General features: G+C 37.1%; 1 protein-coding gene across 6 annotated transcripts in view; it reads left to right on the top strand.

Annotated features, from left to right (window-relative positions):
• SAP130 (Sin3A associated protein 130) overlaps window positions 1–22,211 on the top strand; it is a 120,279-nt gene that overhangs the window by 37,728 nt on the left and 60,340 nt on the right. For all 6 annotated transcript variants that reach the window (XM_090278881.1, XM_090278895.1, XM_090278893.1 and 3 more), the window contains 5 exons: window positions 13,392–13,539; window positions 13,709–13,799; window positions 14,013–14,117; window positions 18,124–18,265; window positions 20,741–20,862. In XM_090278881.1, the coding sequence (XP_090135007.1) occupies window positions 13,392–13,539; window positions 13,709–13,799; window positions 14,013–14,117; window positions 18,124–18,265; window positions 20,741–20,862 (608 nt within the window). The remainder of the gene's footprint in view (window positions 1–13,391; window positions 13,540–13,708; window positions 13,800–14,012; window positions 14,118–18,123; window positions 18,266–20,740; window positions 20,863–22,211) is intronic.

Consider the following 22,211-nt stretch of genomic DNA (forward strand, 5'->3'; position numbering starts at 1 on the left):
AGTCAATATAGTAAAGACAATCGTGTAACATTACAGGTTTTTTCTTGCTTTCTTAGATTTGTATATCTTTTCTCTTACATTGAAACTCTTTCTAAAGACATTACTATGTAACTAACTGGTTTTTTCATTCAGGATATTTTTTAAAGATTTTATTCATTTTTTAAAGAGAGAAGGGACAAAGGAAGAGAGGGATAGAAACATTGATCTGTGAGAGAGACATTGACTGGTTGTCTCTTGCATGCCCCCCAACTAGGGACCTGGCCTGCAACCCAGGCATGTGCCCTGACTGAGGATTGAATCCAGAGCCTCCTGGATCACAGGCTGCTGCTCAATCCACGGAGCCACACCAGCGAGGGCTTCATTCAGAATATTTTTTTAAAGGGGGCGTCAAAGTAACAATTCAAGAGTCCCAAGTCTACTTGTCATAAATTAACACCGTCTTTTCTGTAGATTACTATTAACAGCAAGACTGCTGAGTAAAGTTTAAGATTTCTTCACATTCTTTTTGTTCTCAGACTAGATTTCTGTTACGTAGAGTAAGAATGTCTCCAAAAGCACTTGAAGTGATTCTTGTCCCTGTGGAATATGACATAAAATTTTCTTTTTCCTAATTTATATTTACATTTCCAAAATATAAACATTAAAATGAGGAGTGTCATTCTCAGCTCCATCTCACAGATACTGTTTACCCGTGTTTCTATTTTTTACATTCTAAAGTAATCTGTTATGCCCTGACCAGCACGGCTCAGTGGGTTGGGCACGTCCTGTAAAACAAAAGGTTACTGGTTTGATTCTTAGTCAGGGCACAAGCCTGGAATGCAGGCCAGGTTCCCCGTTGGAGATATGTAAGGGGCAGCTGATCGATGTTTCTCTCCTCTTACTCCCTCCCTTCCTCTCTCTAAGGACCAATAAACAGAGAGGGGAAGAGAGAAATAAAGTGAGGGAGAGAAACATGAATGTGTGGTTGCCTCTCGCGTGCCCCCAATTGGTGACCTGGCCCGCAACCCAGGCATATGCCTTGACTGGGAATTGAATTGGCAGCCCTTTGGTTTACAGGGTGGCCCTTACTCCACTTAGCCACAGCAGCCAAGGCAATAAATATAATTTTAGAAAAAAAATAAAGTAACCTGTTAATTTCTTGTCTTTCTAGTTGGTGTTTGTTATAATTTTATAGTTAGGATTATTTGTTTAAATTTGTTTTTAATTTAGCATTTGCTTTTTGAACTATTTTAAACATGGAGAATATTTATTTGGTTCAAAAATCAAAGCTAATATAAAGGTGGATTTGCAAGTACCGCTGTTCCTTTCCAAGTCCCCATCTGCTCTTGGTAGGCTACCATTTTCATTCTCTTGATTTGTCCTCTGGAGTTTCTTTTCGTAAGAATAAGTATACACACATAAACACACATATTTTCCTTTTTTCATTCATTTGTTACAGAAAATACAGCATGTAATATTTATCTGTACTGTTTCTTATCTTGCGTTTTCCTAGTAACAGTATATTCAGTAGATGACTGTTGTATGTTTGTGATGGTATACCTTAAAGGTATATTTGTGGAAGTGATAGTGCTAGGTCAAAGAGTATATGCTTCAATTTTCTCACCTAAAAAATGGCAGTTATATTACCTACTTCAGAAATCATGATGAGGAGTAACAATATACTGTATGTAAAGTACTAAAACATACTTGGAATGTAATAGGCATTATATATATGATGTAGGCAAAAGAAGGTTTACAGTTGTGAGTATAGAAATAATATAAATAATACAATAATTAATAGATTTTAATTGTTTGCATACTCACAACTGTAAACCTACTTTTTAAAAAATAAATTTAATTGTTTTTTTGTTTTGTTTAGATTTTAGTTATTTATCAATAGAGAGAGGGGAAGGGAAAGAGAGAGAAAGCAACATTACTGTGTGGTTGCTTCTTGTGCGCCCTCAACTGAGACCTGGCCTGCAACCCGGGCATGTTCCATGACTGGGAATTGAACCGGTGACACTTTGGTTTGCAGCCCAGTGCTCAATCCACTGAGCCTCACCAACCAGGGCTTGTAAGCCTACTTTTGCACACCCCTATTAAATAACACATTTTTACAAAGATTTTATTTACTTACTCATTTATCTTAGAGGGAAAAGGAGGGAGAGAGTAAGAGAAACATGTATGTGAGAGAGGAACTATGGTTGCCGCTCATATGTGCCTGGACCAGGGACCAAAGCTGCAACTCAGGCATATGCCCTGACCAGGAATTGAACCACTGACCTCTAGCCTTGTGGGATGACACCCAACCAATTGAACCACACCAGTCAAGGCAATAACATTTTTTTTTTTTTTAGGGTAAATGAAAATCCAAGTCTACTATAGTCTGTGCTTTCAAAAACACTTAAAAACATCTAAATATCTAATACAGGGTGGGACAAAAGTAAGTTCATAGTTGTTCATATCAAAATAACACACCAGGCCCGCCTGCTGCCATGGCCTGCCTGCCAGCTCGCAGAAAAATACACACATCCCACACTCAACATGGGCTGCAGCTGAAAGAAGGTAAAATGAACTAGAGGAGCTTTGGAAAACTTTGGACACTGGTTCTGGAGAAAAACACTGGAGGATCAGGATATCAGGTCCCAGGACAGACTCAACCTTAATGCTATGGGGGAAATCTCATAAGCAGAATACTCCCCTCCAAGAGGCATCAGAGGCAGCTAAACAATTGTCAGAAGTGGGCAGAGTGACTCTCAGCCAGCTAATTTAAAGGTAGGACCCACCAAATAGCAACACAAAAAACAAAACCAAAATACTATTTAGAGAGTCCAAATAAAAGGCATTAAGAGCATCCCAGGAACATCAAGTTAAGAGATCAAGGATTGTGCACCACTGAATAACACAGATTCCTACCACAGAAGGTCACACCACAAAGGCAGAAAATAAAAGCAGATCAGTCTAAGAAACAGAAACAAACAAGACAGGTGCCCAAAATGGGAAGGGAAAAGAACACCCCACCAAACAGAAACAACACCCCACCAAAAGGAAAGGAGGAATTCCCAGAAGGAGGGGTAGATGAAATAGAGGCAAGCAGACTATCAGACATGGAATTCAAATAATAGTAATTAGGAAGCTCAGTGAACTCAGCAAACTCAAAGAAAACTGGAACAAACTCCAGGGGAACTGAACTACAAAGAACTCCATGGAAACTACAAAGAACTCTAGGGAAGCAACAAGGAACTTACTGAGAACTACACCAGCATAGAAAAGGACTTAGAAACTATCAAGAACCAGGAAAAAAATGAAGAATACAATTACTGAACTGAAGAATACAGTAGGATCCATCAAAAGCAAGCTAAACGAAGCAGAGGATCGGATCAGTGAGTTAGAGGAAAACATAGAAAAAAATTCTCAGAAAATGCAAAAGAATGAAAAAAGTCCTAAAAAGAATGAAGAGGGTTTAAGAGACCTATAGGACAACATGAAACAAAACAATATCCATATCATAGGGATACAAGAAGGAGAAGAAGAGCCTAGGATAGAAAACCTGATTGAAAAAGTAATGAGAGAAAAATATCCTAAATTGATGAAACAGTCATGCAAGTCCAGGAAGCATAGGGTCCCCATGAAGATGAACCCAAAAAGGCCCACTCTAAGGAACATCATAAATAAAATGGCAACTTTCAAAGGCAAAGAGAGACTCCTGAAGACAGCAAGAGAAAAACGGCAAGTAACATATAAGGGAGCTCTGATAAGGCTATCAACTGATTTCTCAACAGAAACACTACAGGCCAGAAGGGAATGGCAAAAAGTATTTCACACAATGAAAAACAAAGACCTACAATCAAGACTAATCTACCCAGCAAAGCTCTCATTCAAAATGGAAGGTGAAATGATGAGTTTCCCAGACAAAGGAAGACTAAAAGAATACATCTTCACCAAACCAGCATTACAAGAGATGCTAAGAGAATGCTTTAAGAAAAAGAAGAAAAAGTGAGAGGGAGACGAGCACAGGTACAAAAGAAAATGAATAAATACCTGTCTATCATAACCTTAAGTGTAATGGATTAAACACTCCAATCAAAATCCATAGGGTAGCGGAATGGATAGGAAAACATGACCCACATATATGCTGTCTACAAGGTACACACCTCAAAAGAAAAGATTTACACAGATTGAAAGTGAAAGGATGGAAAAAGTATCCCAAGCAATTGGACATGAAAAAAGCCTGGTGTACCAATACTTATATCAGACAAAACAGATTTCACAGCAAAGGCTATAAAAAGAGACAGAGAAGGATATTTTATAATACTTAAGGGAAGAATCCATCAAGAAGATATAACCCGGGTAAACATATTTGCACCCAACATAGGAGCACCCAAATATATAAGGAAAATCTTGGAAGACTACAAGAAGGATATCAACAGCAACACACCCATAGTCGGGGACTTTAACATGCTACTGTCAACAATGGACAAATCTTCGAAGCAAAAAACAGCAAGGAATATTGAGGGGTTGAAAACACTCTAGATCATATGGATTTAGTTGATAGATATAGAACTTTTCACCCTGAAGAAGCAAAGTATATGTTCTATTCAAGTGCACATGGAATATTTTCAAAGCTAGACCACATGATAGAATACAAAGAAAGCCTCCCAGAGTGTTAAACCAAGCATGCCGTTGTCCGGGGACAGCCAACTGACCTGGAGTCTGCACCATCTTTCCCCATGTGGGAAGGCCACCCTCCCCTCCACACCCCCACTCTTATTAGGGATTTCTGGCCCCAAGGGTAGGTAGGACAATGACCATGTCCAGCTTGAAGCAGCTAGAGGAGCTCGAGACCTTCGCCTATTGTCCTTTATAAGATTATAAAGGGTCTTAAGTTTGAGAGGGAGGGGCTGTTATTTTTTATTGTTAAAATAATTAATCATTTATTTAAAAAAGAAGAAGAATATATGAAAGGGTGAAGCAGGAGAGCTTGTATCTACGACCCATGGGCATGGACTTGGGGGAGGGGGTAGCTGGGGGAGGGGGTGTGCTGGTTGGAGGGGAGCAAAGAAAAAGAAAAGCCTCAACAAATTCAAGAAAGTTGAAATGATATCAAGCATCTTAGATCACAGCAGCTTGAAACTAGAAATTAACCTCAAGGAAAAAACTCTTCAGGCATTGAAACTCATGGAGAATGAATAACATGATATTAAATAATGAATGGGTTAACAATGACATCAAGGAAGAAATCAAGAAGTTTCTGAAAACAAATGAAAATGAGCACACAACGGTCTGAAACCTATGGAACACAGCAAAAGTAGTCCTGAAAGTAAAGTTCATAACAATACAGGCCTGCCTAAAAAGGACAGAATCATCTCAAATAAAAAATCTAACACTACTGCTACAAGAACTAGAAGAACAACAACAAACAATGCCCAGAGCAAGTAGAAGGAAGGAAATCATCAGGACCAGAGCAGAATTAAATGATATAGAGACTAAAACAATTCAAAGATCAACAAAAGTAGGACCTGGTTCTTTGAAAAGATAAACGAAATCAACAAGCCTTTAACCAGGCTCATCAAGAAAAAGAGAGGACCAAATAAACAAAATCAGAAACAAAAGAGGAGAAATCACATCCAATATCACAGGAATACAAAGGATTGTAAGAAATTACTACAAACAAATAAATGGCAAGAAACTTGACAGCCTAGATGAAAGGGACAAATTTCTGGAAATATATAATCTTCCAAAACTGAATCAAGAAGAAGTAGAAAGCCTGAACAGACCGATAACAAAGAGTGAAATTGAAGCAGTAATAAAAAAACTTCTGGCACACAAAAGGCCTGGACCAGATGGCTTCACAGGCAAATTTTACAAAACATTTAGGGAAGAAATAACGCCTACCCTTCTTAAACTGTTCCAAAAAATCCAAGAATAGGGAAGACTCTCAAACTCGTTCTATGAAGACAGTATTGCCCTAATTCCAAAACTAGGTCAAGACACAACAGAGAAAGAAAGCTACAGGCCATATTGCTGTTGAACATAGTTGCTCAAATCCTCAACAAAATATTGGCAAACTGGATCCAGCAACACGTTAAAAAAAATCATATACCATGATCAAGTGAGATTCATCCCAAGGATGCAAGGATAGTTTAATAATTGCAAATCAATAAATGTGATACGCCGCATAAACAAAATGAAAACAAAAATCACACGATCATATCAACAGATGCAGAAAAAGCATTTGATAAAGTACAACACCCATTTATGAAGAAAACACCCAACAAAAGTGGACTAGAGGTAGCATACCTGAACATCATAAAGGTCATATACGAGAAACCTGAAGCCAACATCATACTCAGTGAGAAAAACTGAAAGCATTCCCCCGAGATCAGGAACAAGACAAGGATGTCCACTCTCCACTGCTATGCAACATAGTGTTGGAAGTTCTAGCCAAAGCAATCAGACAAGGAAAAGAAATAAAAGTCAACCAAATTGGAAAAGAGGAAATAAAACTCATTATTTGCAGATGACATGATAGAGTACATAGAAAACCCCATAGACTCCACTAAAATACTACTCAATCTAATAAGAGAATTTGGCAAAAGAGCAGGGTACAAAGTCAATATTCAGAAATCGAAGGCATTTCTATATTCCAACAATAAAAAGTGAGAGACAGAAACTAGAAAAAAATCCCATTTACCATAGCAACAAGAAAAATGAAGTATCTAGGAATAAACTTAACCAAAGAGATAAAAGACCTGTTCTCAGAAAATTACATAACACTGAAAAAAGGAATTAAGGAAGATACAAATAAATGGAAGCCTCACTCTGTTCATGGATGGGAAAAATCAACATCATTAAAATCTTCATACTACCCAAAGCAATTTATAGATTCAGCACAATCCCTATTAAAATACCAGTGATATATTTCACAGACCTAGAGAAAAATACTTCAAAAATTTATATGGAACCAAAAAAGACCCTGAGTAGCCACAGCAATCTTAAGACAGAAGAACGAAGTAGGAGGGATCACAATGCCTGACATCAAACTATGCTACAAAGCCTCTGTGATCAAGACTGTCTGGTACTGGCATAAGAACAAACATATAGATCAATGGAATAGAATAGAGAGCCCAGAATTAAACCCCGGTCTATATGGTAAACAAATATTCAACAAAGGGGGAAGGAACATAAAGTGGAATGAGATGAGTCTCTCTTACAAATGGTGCTGGGAGAACTTGACAGGGATATGCAAAAAAATGAAATTAGACCATCAACTTACACCAAACACCAGAATAAACTCAAGATGGATCAAAGACTTAAATGTAAGCCGTGACACCATAAAAGTCCTAGAGGAAAACATAGGCAGGAAAATTTCAGATATCTCACATGACAGTATTTTCACCGCTATATCTCCTAAGGCAAGGGAAATAAAGGAAAGAATAAACAAATGGGACTACATCAAACTAAAGAGTTTCTGCTCAGCAAAGAAAACATCAGCAAGATGAAAAGGGAACCAACCATATGGGAAAACATATTTGCCAATGATACCTCAGACAAGGGATTGATGTCCAAAATATATAAAGAACTTAAACGTCTCAACACCAAGAAGACAGACAGCCCAATTAAAAAATGGGCAAAGGATCTGAATGGACAATTCTCCAAGGAGGGTATACAGAGGGTCCATAGGCATATGAAAGAATGCTCAGCATCACTAGCCATCAGAGAGATTCAAATAAAAACCGCAATGAGCTATTGCTTTGCGCCAGTCAGGATGGCCATCATCTACAAATCAACAAACAGCAAGTGCTGGGGAGTATGTGCACTGTTGGTGGGAATGCAGACTGCTACAGCCACTATGGAAAACAGTATGGTATTTCCCAAAAACACTAAAAATGTAACTGCTTTTTGAACCAGTGATTCCACTGCTAGGATTATACCTGAAGAATCCTAAAACCCCAATTCAAAAGAACCTATGCACCACTATGTTCATAGCAGCGCTGTTTACAATAGCCACATGTTGTTAACATCCTAAGTGCCCATCTGTAGATGAGTGGATTAAAAAACTGGTACATTTACACAGTGGAATACTAAGCAGCAAAAAGAAAGAAGGAACTCCTGCTATTTGTGACAACATGGATGGAACTAGATACAGGAGACTAATGAAAAACACAAATAAATTAACAAAATTGAACATGGAACAGAGTAACAATTATCAGGGGCATAGAGGGGAGGAAGAAAAAGGGGTAAATAGGGGAAGGGTTTAGTAAAGGAACTAGTATAAATAACCCATGGACATGGACAACAAGGCGGGGATTTACTGTGGGAGAAGGGGTAGGCTGGGTTTGGGGAGAGCAATAGTGGAAAAAGTGGGACAACTGTAATAGAAAAACAATAAAAATAAAATTGAAAAAAAATCCTCACCCCAAGATATGTTTACTGATTTTTAGAGAGAGAGGAAGGGAGAGAGAGAGGGAGAAACATTGATGTGAGAGAGAAACATCCATCAGTTGCGTCCCATACACGTCTCTACCAGTGATCAAACCTGCAACCCAGGTATGTGCTCTGAACCAGGGATCAAACCTGCAACGTTTTGGTTTACCAGACAACACTCCAACCAGCCGAACAACCTGACCAGAGCGATGAGGTTTTTCTTAACTTTTTCTCCATGGGTGTGTCTCTGACCAGTATTTCTCTTCAAGAATCGGGAGGAAAATAAGATAATCATCAGGCCAAGGCAGTAGGAAGGTCCTCCATGTGCTTTAAAAATAATTAAAATAAATAAAAAGTAAAGTAATACACTAATAAATAATAATACAAGAATAGACTTCATGTTTCATGTACTCACAACTGTAAACCTACTTTTTCTCTACCATGTATAAATCCCCTTTGGGGTATATTTTTGTATCAACTAGATCTCTTAAAATATGAATGTGTTTAAGTTTTAATTAAGAAGTCCTCTTCCAGGTAATTCTATTGGCATAGTTCTTTCTTAAAATTGTTTCCGACTTCCTGGTCAAGATGGTGGCATAGGCAGACATGGCTCGCCTCTTTGCACAACCACATCAAAATTACAGCAAAAACATAGAACTACCATCACTCAGAACCATCAGAAACTGAGTTGGATGGAAGTCCGACAAATATAGAATTAAAGAAACCACATGCATCCAGACAGGTAGATGGGGAATTGACACAGGGCTGGTCTCTCACCCCTGAAAGGCACCAGTGGCTACGGGAAAAACCGAAGTATCTGACATTAAGGCTAGCAGAGGCCATTGTCCCTTTTCTAAACCCTACCCACAGAGATACAGAGCTAGTGCCATATCTGAGGCTCCATCAATCTGGCTAACACTGTTTGGCTGGTCTTGGAGATCCCCAGAGACTCTGCCCCACCCAATTTATGGGCCCAGCCAAGCTGCTTTTCCATATGAATGACTGATCCTGGCTCATGTTTCACAACTTCCTAAATCCTATCAAACAAACGCAGCTGACCTCAGTGAGCACCAGGCCTGACACTATCATCAGCCAACTTAGATTCATAGCTTTTCTTTGCCTGGGAATCTGCAAGCCCAGCAAAGTAGTGGCCATCTCAGATTGCTTTATAGCTCAGGCATGGTGCCCCAGGCAAAACACAGGTAGGGGCTGACTTTGGCCTGCACCACCCAGGAAACCCCAGGGCCAGCGCCCCCGGTGGACAGCTACAGATCACTTAGGAACACCACCACCTTTCCCTTGCACAGCAGATCCTCCAATGAGGGTGGAGGTAGGTGGTAACTTCACAGCCACTCCTTGCAGCTGACTGGCCTGGGCTACATCCCTTCCATTGATCTGCCAACAGCAACCAAGGTTCAAGTACAAGAGGAGGGTGTACTCTACTCAGTCCACACAAAGAGCATACCCCCAGTACCCAGCTTGGGTGATAGGGGAGGCTGTACCACTGGACCCTACAGGATACCTGCTACATTAGGCCACACTACCCAGACACGGAATCAGAGCAGCTCTAACCATTACACAAACACACACAGGAAGGCTGCCAAATTGAGAATGGAAAGAAATATGGCCCAAATCAAAGAACAAAACCCAAGAAAAAGAACTAAATGAAACAGAGATAGCCCACCTAAATGAACTAAATGAACTCAGAGATGCAGAGTTGAAAACAGTGGTTATAAGGAGGATTAAGAAACTTGGTGAGGGCCTCGGCAGCATAAAAAAGATCCGCTCCAAAGTGAGGGATACACTAATTGAAATAAAGAACAATTTAGAGGGAAACAAGAGTAGAGTGGATCAAGCAGAGATCAAATCAATGATCTGGAACTTAAGCAAAATACAACCAATCAGAACAACAGGAAGAAAAAAGAATCCATAAAAATGTTGGGAGTATAATCAATCTCTGGGACGACTTAAAGAGGTGCAACATTTGCATCAGGGGTGCTAGAGGAGAGGAGATAAAGCAAGAAATTGGAAATCTATTTGAAAAAACAATGAAAGAAAACTTCCCTAATTAGGCGAAGGAAATACACATGCAAGTCCACCAAGCACAAGAGTCCCAAACAAGATAGATGCAGAGAGGCCCACTCCAACACATGTCATAATTAAAATGCCAAAGGTTAAAAAATACAGAGAGGATCTTAAAAGCAGCAAGAGAAAAGAAGTTAGTTAACTACAGGAGAGTTCCTGTAAGACTGTGAGCTGATTTCTTAAAAGAAACTTTACAGGCTATAAGGGATTGACAAGAAATATTCAAAGTCATGAAAAGCGGGGACCTTCTGCCAAGATTGCTCTACCCAGCAAATATATCATTTAGAATCGAAGGGCAAATAAAGAGCTTCCCAGACAAGGAAAAAGGCAAGGAATCCATCATCACCAAGCCCTTATTATATGAAATGTTTAAGGGACTTATTTAAGGAAAAGGAGATCAAAACTATGAACACTAAAATAGCAGTAAGTACATATGTTATGAACAATTGAATCTAAAAAACAAGCTAAGCAAACAAGATGCACAGAGACAGAATCATGGTTACAGAGTATTTTGTTGATTGCCAGATGGGCTGGAGAGTGTGGGGTTAAGAGGTGAGGAATTAAGAAGTATAAATAGGCAGTTACAGAATAGCCATAGGGATGGAAAGTACAGCATAGGAATAGACTAGCCAAAGAATTTATACACATGACTGATGGATATGAACAATGATAGGGGAATTGCCTGAGGGAGTGGGATATGCTGAGTAAGGGGTGGGGAGGGGGAAATCAGGACAACTGTAATAGCATAATCAATAAAATATAATTTAAATAAAATAAAGTTTCCATAGTTAGGTTCATTTATCCTAAAATTTGCCACTATTTAAATTATTTATACATACATCTCTTTTGGTGTTTTAATTGTAAATACAGGGAGTGCCTGGCTTTTTTGTCACTGTACTTGGTGACCTATGTCGTCACTCTGCAATAGTATGCTGTCTTAACTCAGTGAGTTCCACCAAGTTCTACAGTTAACATGTGGCCAGGCTTCTGCTTTCCTCTGAACTCGAATGATATGCAATTTAGTTCTCTTTCTGCAGGGAGAAAGCCAGCCATTATAAACTTTATTCACCAGTAGCTCACTAGGTCTGATTTTAAAGCATTTTGAAAAGGGACCCTTAATCTTGAAAACCATTGCTTTGTTTGGACACATGAAATCTGCAGTCACATTTTTACCTTTACCCCTCAACTGATCACATTTTCTTCTCCCTACTTTATATTCACATGGTTCCAAATACAAAAGCATATAAAGGTATACAGTAAGGAGTATTACTGTCCTCTGTCTCCCATCTACCAGAGGCCTACATTCCTTTCCCTTTCTACGGCAACCTGGTAATAGGTTTTTGAGGTATCCTTCCAGTGTTTCTTAAATATAGCTAAGTTCAAATCCAACTCTTAGTTTTTATCTTTTTACCCAAAAGATTTAATTTCTACCGTATATTCCTCTTTACTTTTTTTTTCATATAACAGCACATATTGAAATCTTTTCATTTTATTACATATTATTATTCTTTTAGTAGCAATAATAGTGATCCATTGAGTAAATGAATTTGAGGCTATTTCTAGTATTTTACTATCATAAATAATATTGCAGTGAATAATCTTATACGGGTATTTAGATTATTATGCATGTGTGCAAGAATATCTGTAGGATGAATTCTCCAAAGTGATCAGACAGTATATGTGATTATGATTTTGATATCTACTGTCTGGTTTCCTTTACTGAGGTTTATACCAATTTATACTCCCTCTAGAATGTTTAAAAGCGCTTGTTTCCTTATAGCTTGGAAAGCAGAGAATGATGTCAATTTTTTTATTTTTTATTTTTTTGCCAAGGTGATAGGTGAGTGAAGATAGAGTATTTAAATTGTATTTTTCTTCCTGTGAGTGAGAGTTAATATATTTTCCTTGTTAAGGGACTACTTGTGTTTTCTTTTTAGCAAAGTATTCATATTTTTGGCCTGTTTTTTATTGGATTGCTATTGATTTCTAGGAGCTCTTAGTATATTCAGAACATTATACTGTGTATGATTTGCTATGTAGGAGGTTTGCTTATTTGTTTACAGAGTCAGATTTGCTGGTCTTTTATAGCTTGTGGATTTTTAAAGCTTAACAGAGCTCTTCCCTACTCCAAGATTATAAAAGAATTCTCTTATCCTTTTTTCATGTACTTTTTCACTTTCTGTTAAATCTTTGATCATTTTCATGTTTATTCTGGTATACTGTGTGAGGTATGGATCCAATTTTATTTTTTCCGAATAGCTATATAATCTTATCAACATTATTTGTCATTCCTCCTCCCTCTGACTTGAGATACCAACTTCGTTGTACTAACTGTTCTTGCTCTTGTTGAGTTTCAATAGCTTGCTGTCAGTTAATTTGACATGCTGTCTGCACTGATATCCTTCTCTGTCATTAGACAATCATAACTTGTTATCATTTGGTAAGAAATGGTATAAAATTATGGGGTGGGAAGGTCAGTCCTTCAAGGGTCATGGTTAATCTGCTGTTAATCAAGGTTGTCTGTAGTTTTTCCTCCTAACAGTAAGATCCTTGGTGTGTATCTTCAGCTTTGTCCATAAAATGAACTGTGTTTATTACAATAATGCTTTCTTGAGATTATTATAGAGCAATGGTTAACTATGTGGAGGATACTGAGAATGACCTAGGTTTAATTTATTCAGTTCATGGTACATACTGATTGCCTTTATAATGAGGCTCACAGCAGTTTCAGAAGAGAAACTTGATGGGTCATTTACTTCACTGGATCAATGGCAGCCCTCACAGAACTCTGAAAAAAATACAGCTTTATGACTCTGATCTAGTACAAGGTAGTAAGTGGCCTTGATGCTTGCTTTGTGTCTGGAGACAGGTTATACATCATGTCTTTTCTGTCTTTTCAGTCGTCCAACTTTGTCTATCCAGCATCCACCATCTGCAGCAATCAGTATTCAGCGTCCTGCCCAGTCACGGGATGTAACAACAAGAATCACACTGCCTTCTCATCCTGCATTAGGGACGCCAAAACAGCAGCTTCATACCATGGCTCAGGTAGAACCAGAGGTGAAGAACCATTTGAATGGTTCTTCTGTGGGTTAAAACCAGAATTGTGCAAAACTTTCTAAGAACCTGACAATGTTGATGGCAGTGATTGCCTTTGAACTGGATTGAGTGGGAAATGTTCTTGTTCATAACTCTCTTCTGGGTTTTTCTTCCATAGAAAACTATCTTTAGTACTGGCACACCAGTGGCTGCAGCAACAGTAGCACCTATTTTGGCAACGAACACCATTTCTTCAGCAACCACAGCTGGTAAGTCAGTAACCCTGCTTGCTCTTTCTGCCACAGAAAAACGAAGCGTAAGTGGTAGGTTAATTTTTTATTTCTCAGCTTCAGTCAGAGAAAAAGAATAGGCTATAAAAATTCTCTTTAACTTTTCCTATGAGCTTTTCTTGGGTTTTGGAGAACCTATAACGTGTACAGAGAGGCCATTGTTGAAGAATTTCTTTTTTTCTCCCATTTTAGGACCTGTGTCACACACACAAGCTCCCACAAGTACAATTGTTACCATGACAATGCCCTCACATTCATCCCATGCTACTGCTGTGACCACCTCAAACATCCCAGTTGGTAAGTGTTGTATACCCTTCAGACAAGCTGAAAAAGAATTTTTCAGCCCCTCTGACCAGCTCTTCTGATAGATAGATAGTACTGATTTTTTGTTGTTGATTTTCAGCGTAACAGTGAATTTACCTTGTACTATTTTTCATGCAGATTTGCCATTGACGATAGGGGAAAAAGAGGATAATAATCATTAGGAGCTCAGAGTAAACTTCATTTTAACTCTACTTTTTTAAATTCCTCATTCATCAAACTTTACCTCTTTTATGTATACCTTTTAAAGAAGTAAATTAACTTTACTGACATAGTCATGCAAGAACAGCAGGAAAAGAAAGAAACAAGGATATGGAATGAAGAGAACTTGTACACTGATAGATTGGGAAAAATTTTGGGGTGATAAAAAAGTGGGAAGATGGCTAAACCTCAAGTTGATTACCCTAGGTTTTCATCTGAGTGCTGCCTCAAGATAACTTCAAAACTTCTTCAGACTTTGTTTATGCCCTCTTTTAAATATGTGTATACTTTGAATATTTAAAAAATCTTTGGCCCTGGATGGGTAGCTCAGTTGGTTAGAGCATCATCCTGAGACTATCAAGGTTTTGGGTTAGATTCCCATTCAGGACACATACAAGAAGCAACCAATGAATGCGTAAGTGAGTGGACAACAAATCTACGTCTATTTGTCTCTCTGCTTTTCCCTCTCTTTCTCCCCCCACCCCATAAAAATCAATCAATCAATAATTTTTGAAAGATTTCTGGTAGCCAGATTTTAGCCATCAGGAGCAAGTGTACTGGCAAACTTTCCACAGGACCAGATAGTGAATGTTTTAGGTTTTGCAGGCCTCATAGGTCTATGCCACAACTACTCACCAGTGGACAATATATAAACAGACATGCCTATGTGTCAGTGAGGACACCAAAATTTGAATTTTCATATAATTTTTATGTGTCACAATGCTTAGTCACAGGCCACAGGTGCCAAGGTCTACCGTCGGGTCTATTTCACTGTCACTGCTTCCAAGCTAGAGACCATAGCTTATGAGACTACTCTCTTTAATCCTCCAGCCATAGGTTTTATTTTTGACCTTTGCCTTGGTTCTCTAATAATGAGCTTGTCATCTTACTGTTCTTCACACCCAAAGATTTGGGATAGCTGCCACATTTTAATGTATTGTACTTTGTAGAAGGAAGACTGCTTTTTGTCAGACTGACACACTAACATACTGAATCATCAGAATCTGGTGACCACAGAAATATGGCTTCCCTACCTGCTGTGTTCTAGCCCTGGGGTGGTCTCTTCCTACTTTCTTTCTTCACATGAGAGACAGACTGCACCTTCACAGCCCTCTTACCAAACTTTGAGGACACTTTTACACAATAATGTTGGACCCAGGAAACCCTTACTCCTCTTTTAGATAACTAGGTCATGCCAGCCCTTAGATTGGGACACTGCTGCTGGGTCTTTCTCATGTTACTACTCACTACAGCTTGGCACTAAATTCCTCTTATATCCCTAGGAAGTTCATTTCACTTCTGTGAAAAGAAGTTTGTTATGTGCATGTGTGGTTTCAGCAGTAATATACTTTTGTTGAAAAAGGTCATTGATTATTTCATGTTGTCATAGCAGACCGATTTCTGGCTATACTTAGCATTGTCATCAGTTATTCTCAGTGCTGTAATGTCAGAGCCAAACCCATTCTTTTAATTTTTACATTGTAGGTCTCACTAAGCTATGAGGAAAATCAGACCAGTTAAGAGGGGGCTGTGTACTCTCTGCTTTTGTCTCTCTGAAAAATTCTGTTGCGGTTAGTTCTTGTTAATGTCATTGTATCTTCCTCAAAGATCACACTGTGGATCACATTGTGGAGTCAAATCACTAAAAGTACCAAGAAACAGAACTGTGTTCATTCATTTTGGCTAGAACCACCATCTTTGTACCTGTCCTAAGTTGCTATATTTCTGTATCTCCCCAGCTCATATATCTTTGAATTTTAACCATTTACTGAATTCTAGATATGAAAATCATTTGACAGAAATGTCCAAACAAATTTAACATCTGCCTCTTAATGTGTTTGGCTTCATCTAAGTTCCATCAAGTATATATTCTGGTTTTGTTTTCCTCTTTTATAGTAACCTACTTTTTTGTTACATCATAATAGGATCCCTATACTTTTACCTCAGTTGAGAAGGGAGACTTGACATTAACCCTAGAGCACTGATCTTCAAGTTTGTATAGGAGATACGTTAAAATCACCTAAGTGGCTTTTTCCAGGTGGCACTTGCTTTCTCCAGGGGGGATTAAATACTGAATTTAGCCATTGTTACTAATAAGAATGTATTGGGCCAGGAGAAAAAAAGACTGATTAATGATGAACATAGAGTTTCACCTCTAATGGATGTTGATTTCCAGTAGAATATCACCCTTATTTTCTTTATTCTTGGCCCACATGTGATTGTGATCTTAGAATTATAAAAAGCAGAATAAAACGGTCGTAGCATCCAGGAAAAAAGATTTATTTTTGGAGACAGCATTATGCCCAACTTATGATTTCTGCATTATATTTTTCATTAAGTTTTATTTATTTTACTAGTTGAGAATATGACCTTTTAAAAAATAATAATTTGTTTGTTTATTTTTATTTTATTTTTAGAGAGAGGGGAAAGGAGAAAGAGAGGGACAGAAACATCACTTGTGGTTGCCTCTCACTCATGCCCCCAACTGGGGACCTGATGTGCAACCTAGTCATGTGCCCTGACTGGGAATCGAACCAGTGACACTTGACTCGCAGGCCGATGCTCAATCCACTGAGCCACAGCAGCCAGGCCTGAGAATATGGCTTTTTTAATTAGAAAAAAATAAAGATAAATTTGGGGGTTTGTTTACAGTCACCACTGGTTAGTTACCCTGACAAATGGCAGCTGCATTTCTGTTGGAAGTATTATTTTCTCCTGCCTCTTATGGGCACAGTGAAAAACAAGGTTTAGTTGCTTTCCACCTAACACTCTACTTACTACTGATGGAAAATGTGTCATACCAGCTTTTCTCTGCATTTGCTAATGGGTGCCATCACCAGTGGTCAAAGAGGGCATCTCAGCCATCATCTTGCAGAAACCTCTCCAGCTGCCTCCCTAAGGAAATAGCTGGACATCATGGTGGGTTTGTGCTCCTTAACCTTTGGTGTTTGATGCATTGCACTTTGGGTAATGTGGTGGCATCATCCTACTGTCTAGTAGTTATGTGCCCGTCACTGGTGTAACTTGGATTTTTACATAGATGAAACTCTGTCCCTCTCTATCTCTGAGGTCACAGTTTTCTCAGCAAATTCCTGGCATAGACTTAACAGGTAGGTCTATAGGAACTATAAATATGTCCCAGTTTAGCTATAACTTCTAAACAAAATTTGATTGCAAATTATAAAGGCAAGCAAATTTTGAGTGCTATTTTAAATTTGAAAATTCTGTTAATTTTGATTTTGCTATAAAGTATTAGATAAAATCACAGGATATTCAAAATTAAGTGATTGTCCTAGAGAAGGCTTCATAGATGAGAAAACAGTGAGACTTGGAAATATAAATGATTTATTCAGTACTAATTAGCTACATGTTACTAATTAGTTATGGACCCAGTTACTTTAGGAGTAGAATCTAAGGGTTTGTCATTTCTGTATTTATATTTTTGTTAAAATTTTTTTAATAGAAATTTTTCTTTAAAAAATAAAAAGGCATCTCAAAGAACCCAGGTCAAGGGAAAGGGGCTTAGTTTCTGATACTTTTGTTAGAGTATTAATGTTCAACCCTGCATTGACAAATAACAGGGTGAATATATTAGTGGATTATTGGGTTGAAATAATTAGTTGAGCCTTACGTACTCATCTTTCATTTCTTATTTTTGATTAAAACTAAAAATCCAGACTTCTTATTACAATCTGCATTCTTAAGATTATTGCTGGCCAAGAATGATGTTGCTTGCCAGTAGAAGCATGTAAGCAGTAATGTAATCGGTTTACTTTTGTAGCTAAGGTGGTGCCTCAGCAGATCACACACACTTCTCCTAGGATCCAGCCTGACTACCCCACAGAGAGGAGCAGCCTGATCCCCATCTCAGGGCATCGGGCCTCTCCAAATCCCGTGGCCATGGAAACTCGCAGTGACAACAGGTAGGAGGGAATTGCCAGTTACATTGCTTCATTGTGTCATTAATTGTTTTGATTTTTCAGTAAAACAACATGGCCCACAAATATGGCATATATTCACTTATTCTTATTTTCAAATTTTTCCCCTGAAATAATTGTGTTATTTCTCTTTTAGTTTTATGAAAAATGTATATATTTATTTAGCCATTGTCCTTTTTATGGATGTTCTCTTAGTATCTGTTGTTTTGTTTTGTGTATTTCTGTGTTTAATTTATTTTGAAAGTAAAGATTGAAGCATTATGACCCTTTATTCCTAAATACTTCCATTTTCATCTTTGAAGAACAACGAGTCTCTTTCTTAACAGTACCATTGTTCCTGAAATGATTTTTTTAGTTTTCTATTTTCTTTCATACATTGATGTTTTTTAAGTATATAGATAGACCAGACTTGAAGAATATTCTTCAATTTGGGCTATCAGATTGTTCTCTCATAGTGAGATTCAAATTATGCGTTTTCGGGATGAATACCACTTGGGTGATGCATTCTTCTCACTTCTACTCATGCTGTTATTCCTTTGTCCCATTGTTAATTATGTCAGCGTTAATTAGTGAAGGTGATGTTTGCCAGATTCTTCTACTGTAAAGGGGTATTTTTCCTCTTCGTAAATAAGTAATCTGTGTGGAAATACTTTGGAGCTATAAATATTCTGTTCCCCAGTAAATCTTCACTCAATAGTTTGTCTACTGATGGTTTTTGGCTGAATCAATTGAGGGTTGCAATTTGATAGTTGTAACATAGTGACTTTTTCTAACTCATTTCTTTCACATTTATCAGCTGGCATTTTGATGTAAAGAAATTTTCTCTTTCCCCATTTATTTTGTTGTGTATTTTTTTTGAATCAGCATAGGCTTATGGATTTGATTTTATTCATTACCAAAATCTATTAGTGTCATCTGTTTTCATGCTCGAATTGTCTCTGGGTTGGTCCTTGGGAGCCCCTTCAGACCTAGTTCCTGTGGTTTTGCTATGTCCTGGTCATTCCGTTACTTCCCACTACTACAGAATTCGCCAACTCCTCCTGAACTTTGTCTTTCTTTCTTTTTTTTTTTTTTTGAACTTTGTCTTTCTGAGCCCTGTAATCTCCCATTTCTCCAAAGAGCCCTTGTTCCTTTTCATCATTTAGAAACCAAGATTTAGGCATTAGCTCTGTGATTGTTACTGGATTGTCATTTCTTCTAGGCTCTTCCAGCAGGCAGAGGTAAGAAGCATGTAACATTTAAAAAATTCTTTAGTATGCCTTTATCTAGTTCAGCCACATTCCTTCCCTGATTCCATATTTGTATCTTCCTTCTCCCACAGTTAGCACATGGTACAATGCACATGAAGTCTTTCCAGGATTGGGTTATTTTTAAATGAACTTGTTTGATTATTATGGTGTATAGGAATGCACATAGGTTTTAATATATTGTGTGTCCATCATTTTAACTAACAGCTCTAAAAGTTTGTCAGCTCTTTCAGATTTCCTATGTAGATGTTTATTTCATCTATAAAAAAGGACAATTTTTTGAGAGATGAGGGAGTTTTTCATTTCCATTTTGTATACCTATGTTTTTCTTGTTGGCTATAGCTTCTAATATGATGTTGAATATAGCAGAGATAGTGAGCATCCTTGTCTTGTTCCTGACCTGAATGGGAATTCTTCTGAAATTTCATTACAGATTTCTATAGATATGTTTTCAATTTTCAGTACAAAGATTTTTTCTCTTCCTGTTTTCTCAGACATTTATATCATAAATAAGTATTGAATGCTATTAATTTTTTAAAATCTTTTGCAAAGTTTCAAATGATTGTTCTTTTATAATTGTATAATATGATCTAAACCGTTACTAGAAATTCTGATATTGAATCATTCCTATCTTGCTGTGATAAAACTTATTTGATCATGATATACCTAATTTTATATAGTACTTAATTCAATTTTATTTAGAAATTTTGGTGTCAGTGTAGAGAGTGAAATTTGTTAATAATCTTTTATCATACTCTCCCTGCCCAGTTTTTATACCAAGGCTATATTAAGCTCAAAAAATAAATTTGCTCACTTTTCTTCTTTTTCTGGTCTCTGAATCAGTTTATATAAGCTTGGGATTATCTGTTTTATGTATGTTTGATAAAATTTGCCAGTAAAAAACATTCTGAGCTTAGAGTCTTACAAGTGGAATTGAGCAGAGAACCCTTTGTTGCTGAGTTTTTTTGAGTTAGTTTTGCTAATTATTATTCCCTGTGTGTTTTACATTTTTTGATACAGTTAGTATTTACAGTAATTCTTTATTTAAAAACATTACTCTGTAGAGTTGTTTTCTTTTATCTAATTGTTTGAGACATAATGTTGGTATGTCAGTTAAGAGAATGTATGAAGAGAATCTGGGGAATAGGATCATTTGAAGGTAAAGAGGAAAATAGACCATTTTTGCTCACTATTATTTGTGTTCCATCTATAGACCGTCTGTTCCTGTTCAATTCCAGTACTTTTTGCCAACATACCCACCTTCTGCATACCCACTGACTGCACACACATATACCCCAATCACCAGCTCTGTGTCCACCATTCGACAGTATCCAGGTATGAACCCTACTGTTAAGATGACTTTTAACATTTTAATATTTTCAGGCAATGTGATAGAAATCAATCAGTAGGTATTTAGCATGGATTTAATCACTCCATCTTCTATGCTCAAATTCAGATAACCCTAAAATCCGAAGCTTTAAGGCTTGAAATCACCATCTCTTTGTTTTGTAAAAAGATGGTTATTATTATTATCAGTATTATTGTTAGTAGTGATATTTGCATGACTTTTGTCCCATCCTGAGGATAATTATGTTAACAGTTTTTGCTATACCTTAAAATTCTTGTACAGGTTAAAACAAATAAAGCTGTGTTCTTACAGAGCTTCTATTGTTTTATGGGATATCTGTTGTGTTTTTAATGTTAGTCCAATTATGCTAAACACTCACCATTCTTCCTTATAAATAGTTTTTTTTTTTCATAATTCAGAAAAAATAATTTTTTTAACCTTGAGTGTTTGTGTAACATTTTCCTGTGGGACCCTCAGCTCACTTTTGACAAGAAAATCAGATTGTCTAGCTTCTGGACACTGCCCTTCTGCTTTGCAAGTGAGGATGCAGCGAGGGCCACACATGGCCATTGAGCATTTATTTGAAGGGGGATCCAGCACAAATGAAGAAATAAATTTTTTGTTTTACTTAATTAAAATTAGAGAAACTTCAAATATGTTTGGAAAAACTTACTGATGAAACTGCTCTTTCGAAATGTAGATTTTATGGAATCAAAATGCAAATTAAATATTTCTAATAAAAATTTAATATCTGAATTGAGGTGTGCATTAAAGAGCAAAATATACCCTAAATTTGGAAGACATAGTATAGAAAGAGAATGTAAAATATCTTAATAAAAAATTTTATAGTGATTACACTTTGAAATTATGATGTTTTAGATACATTGGGTTAAATACGTTTTTTTTTTTACTTTATTAATGTGGCTACAGAAAGATTTTTAATCGCACGTATGACTTATGTTTCCATTGAAGTGCTGGAAATATAAAACTTCAAAACACTATATTTAAGTAGCTTTAAAAACAAGTTCCTTCATCTCTGCATTGATTTTTCTGTGTGTTGGCCTATTTGGAGTTTCGTTTTGTTTTTGTTTTTGCAAAACTTCATCCAAGTTTTATTTTAATTTTTATCTCTAATGTGGAAAAAATAGTTGAATTGTTCTGAATATTCTGTCATGTTTTGCTGTATGTCAGATCTGTATCTTTTTAAAAGAAATCCATAACCATGTTTTTTATTAACAATCTTGTAAAAATAAAAATAATGTTTGGTTGTTGTCAGAAGTATTAATGCTTACTGCTGAAAATTTTAGTCTTTTTATCAGTGGCAGCACTTACCATT

Source organism: Furipterus horrens, unplaced genomic scaffold (assembly GCF_987537825.1).
Source record: "Furipterus horrens unplaced genomic scaffold, mFurHor1.1.pri manual_scaffold_1, whole genome shotgun sequence".
Lineage (NCBI taxonomy): Eukaryota > Metazoa > Chordata > Mammalia > Chiroptera > Furipteridae > Furipterus > Furipterus horrens.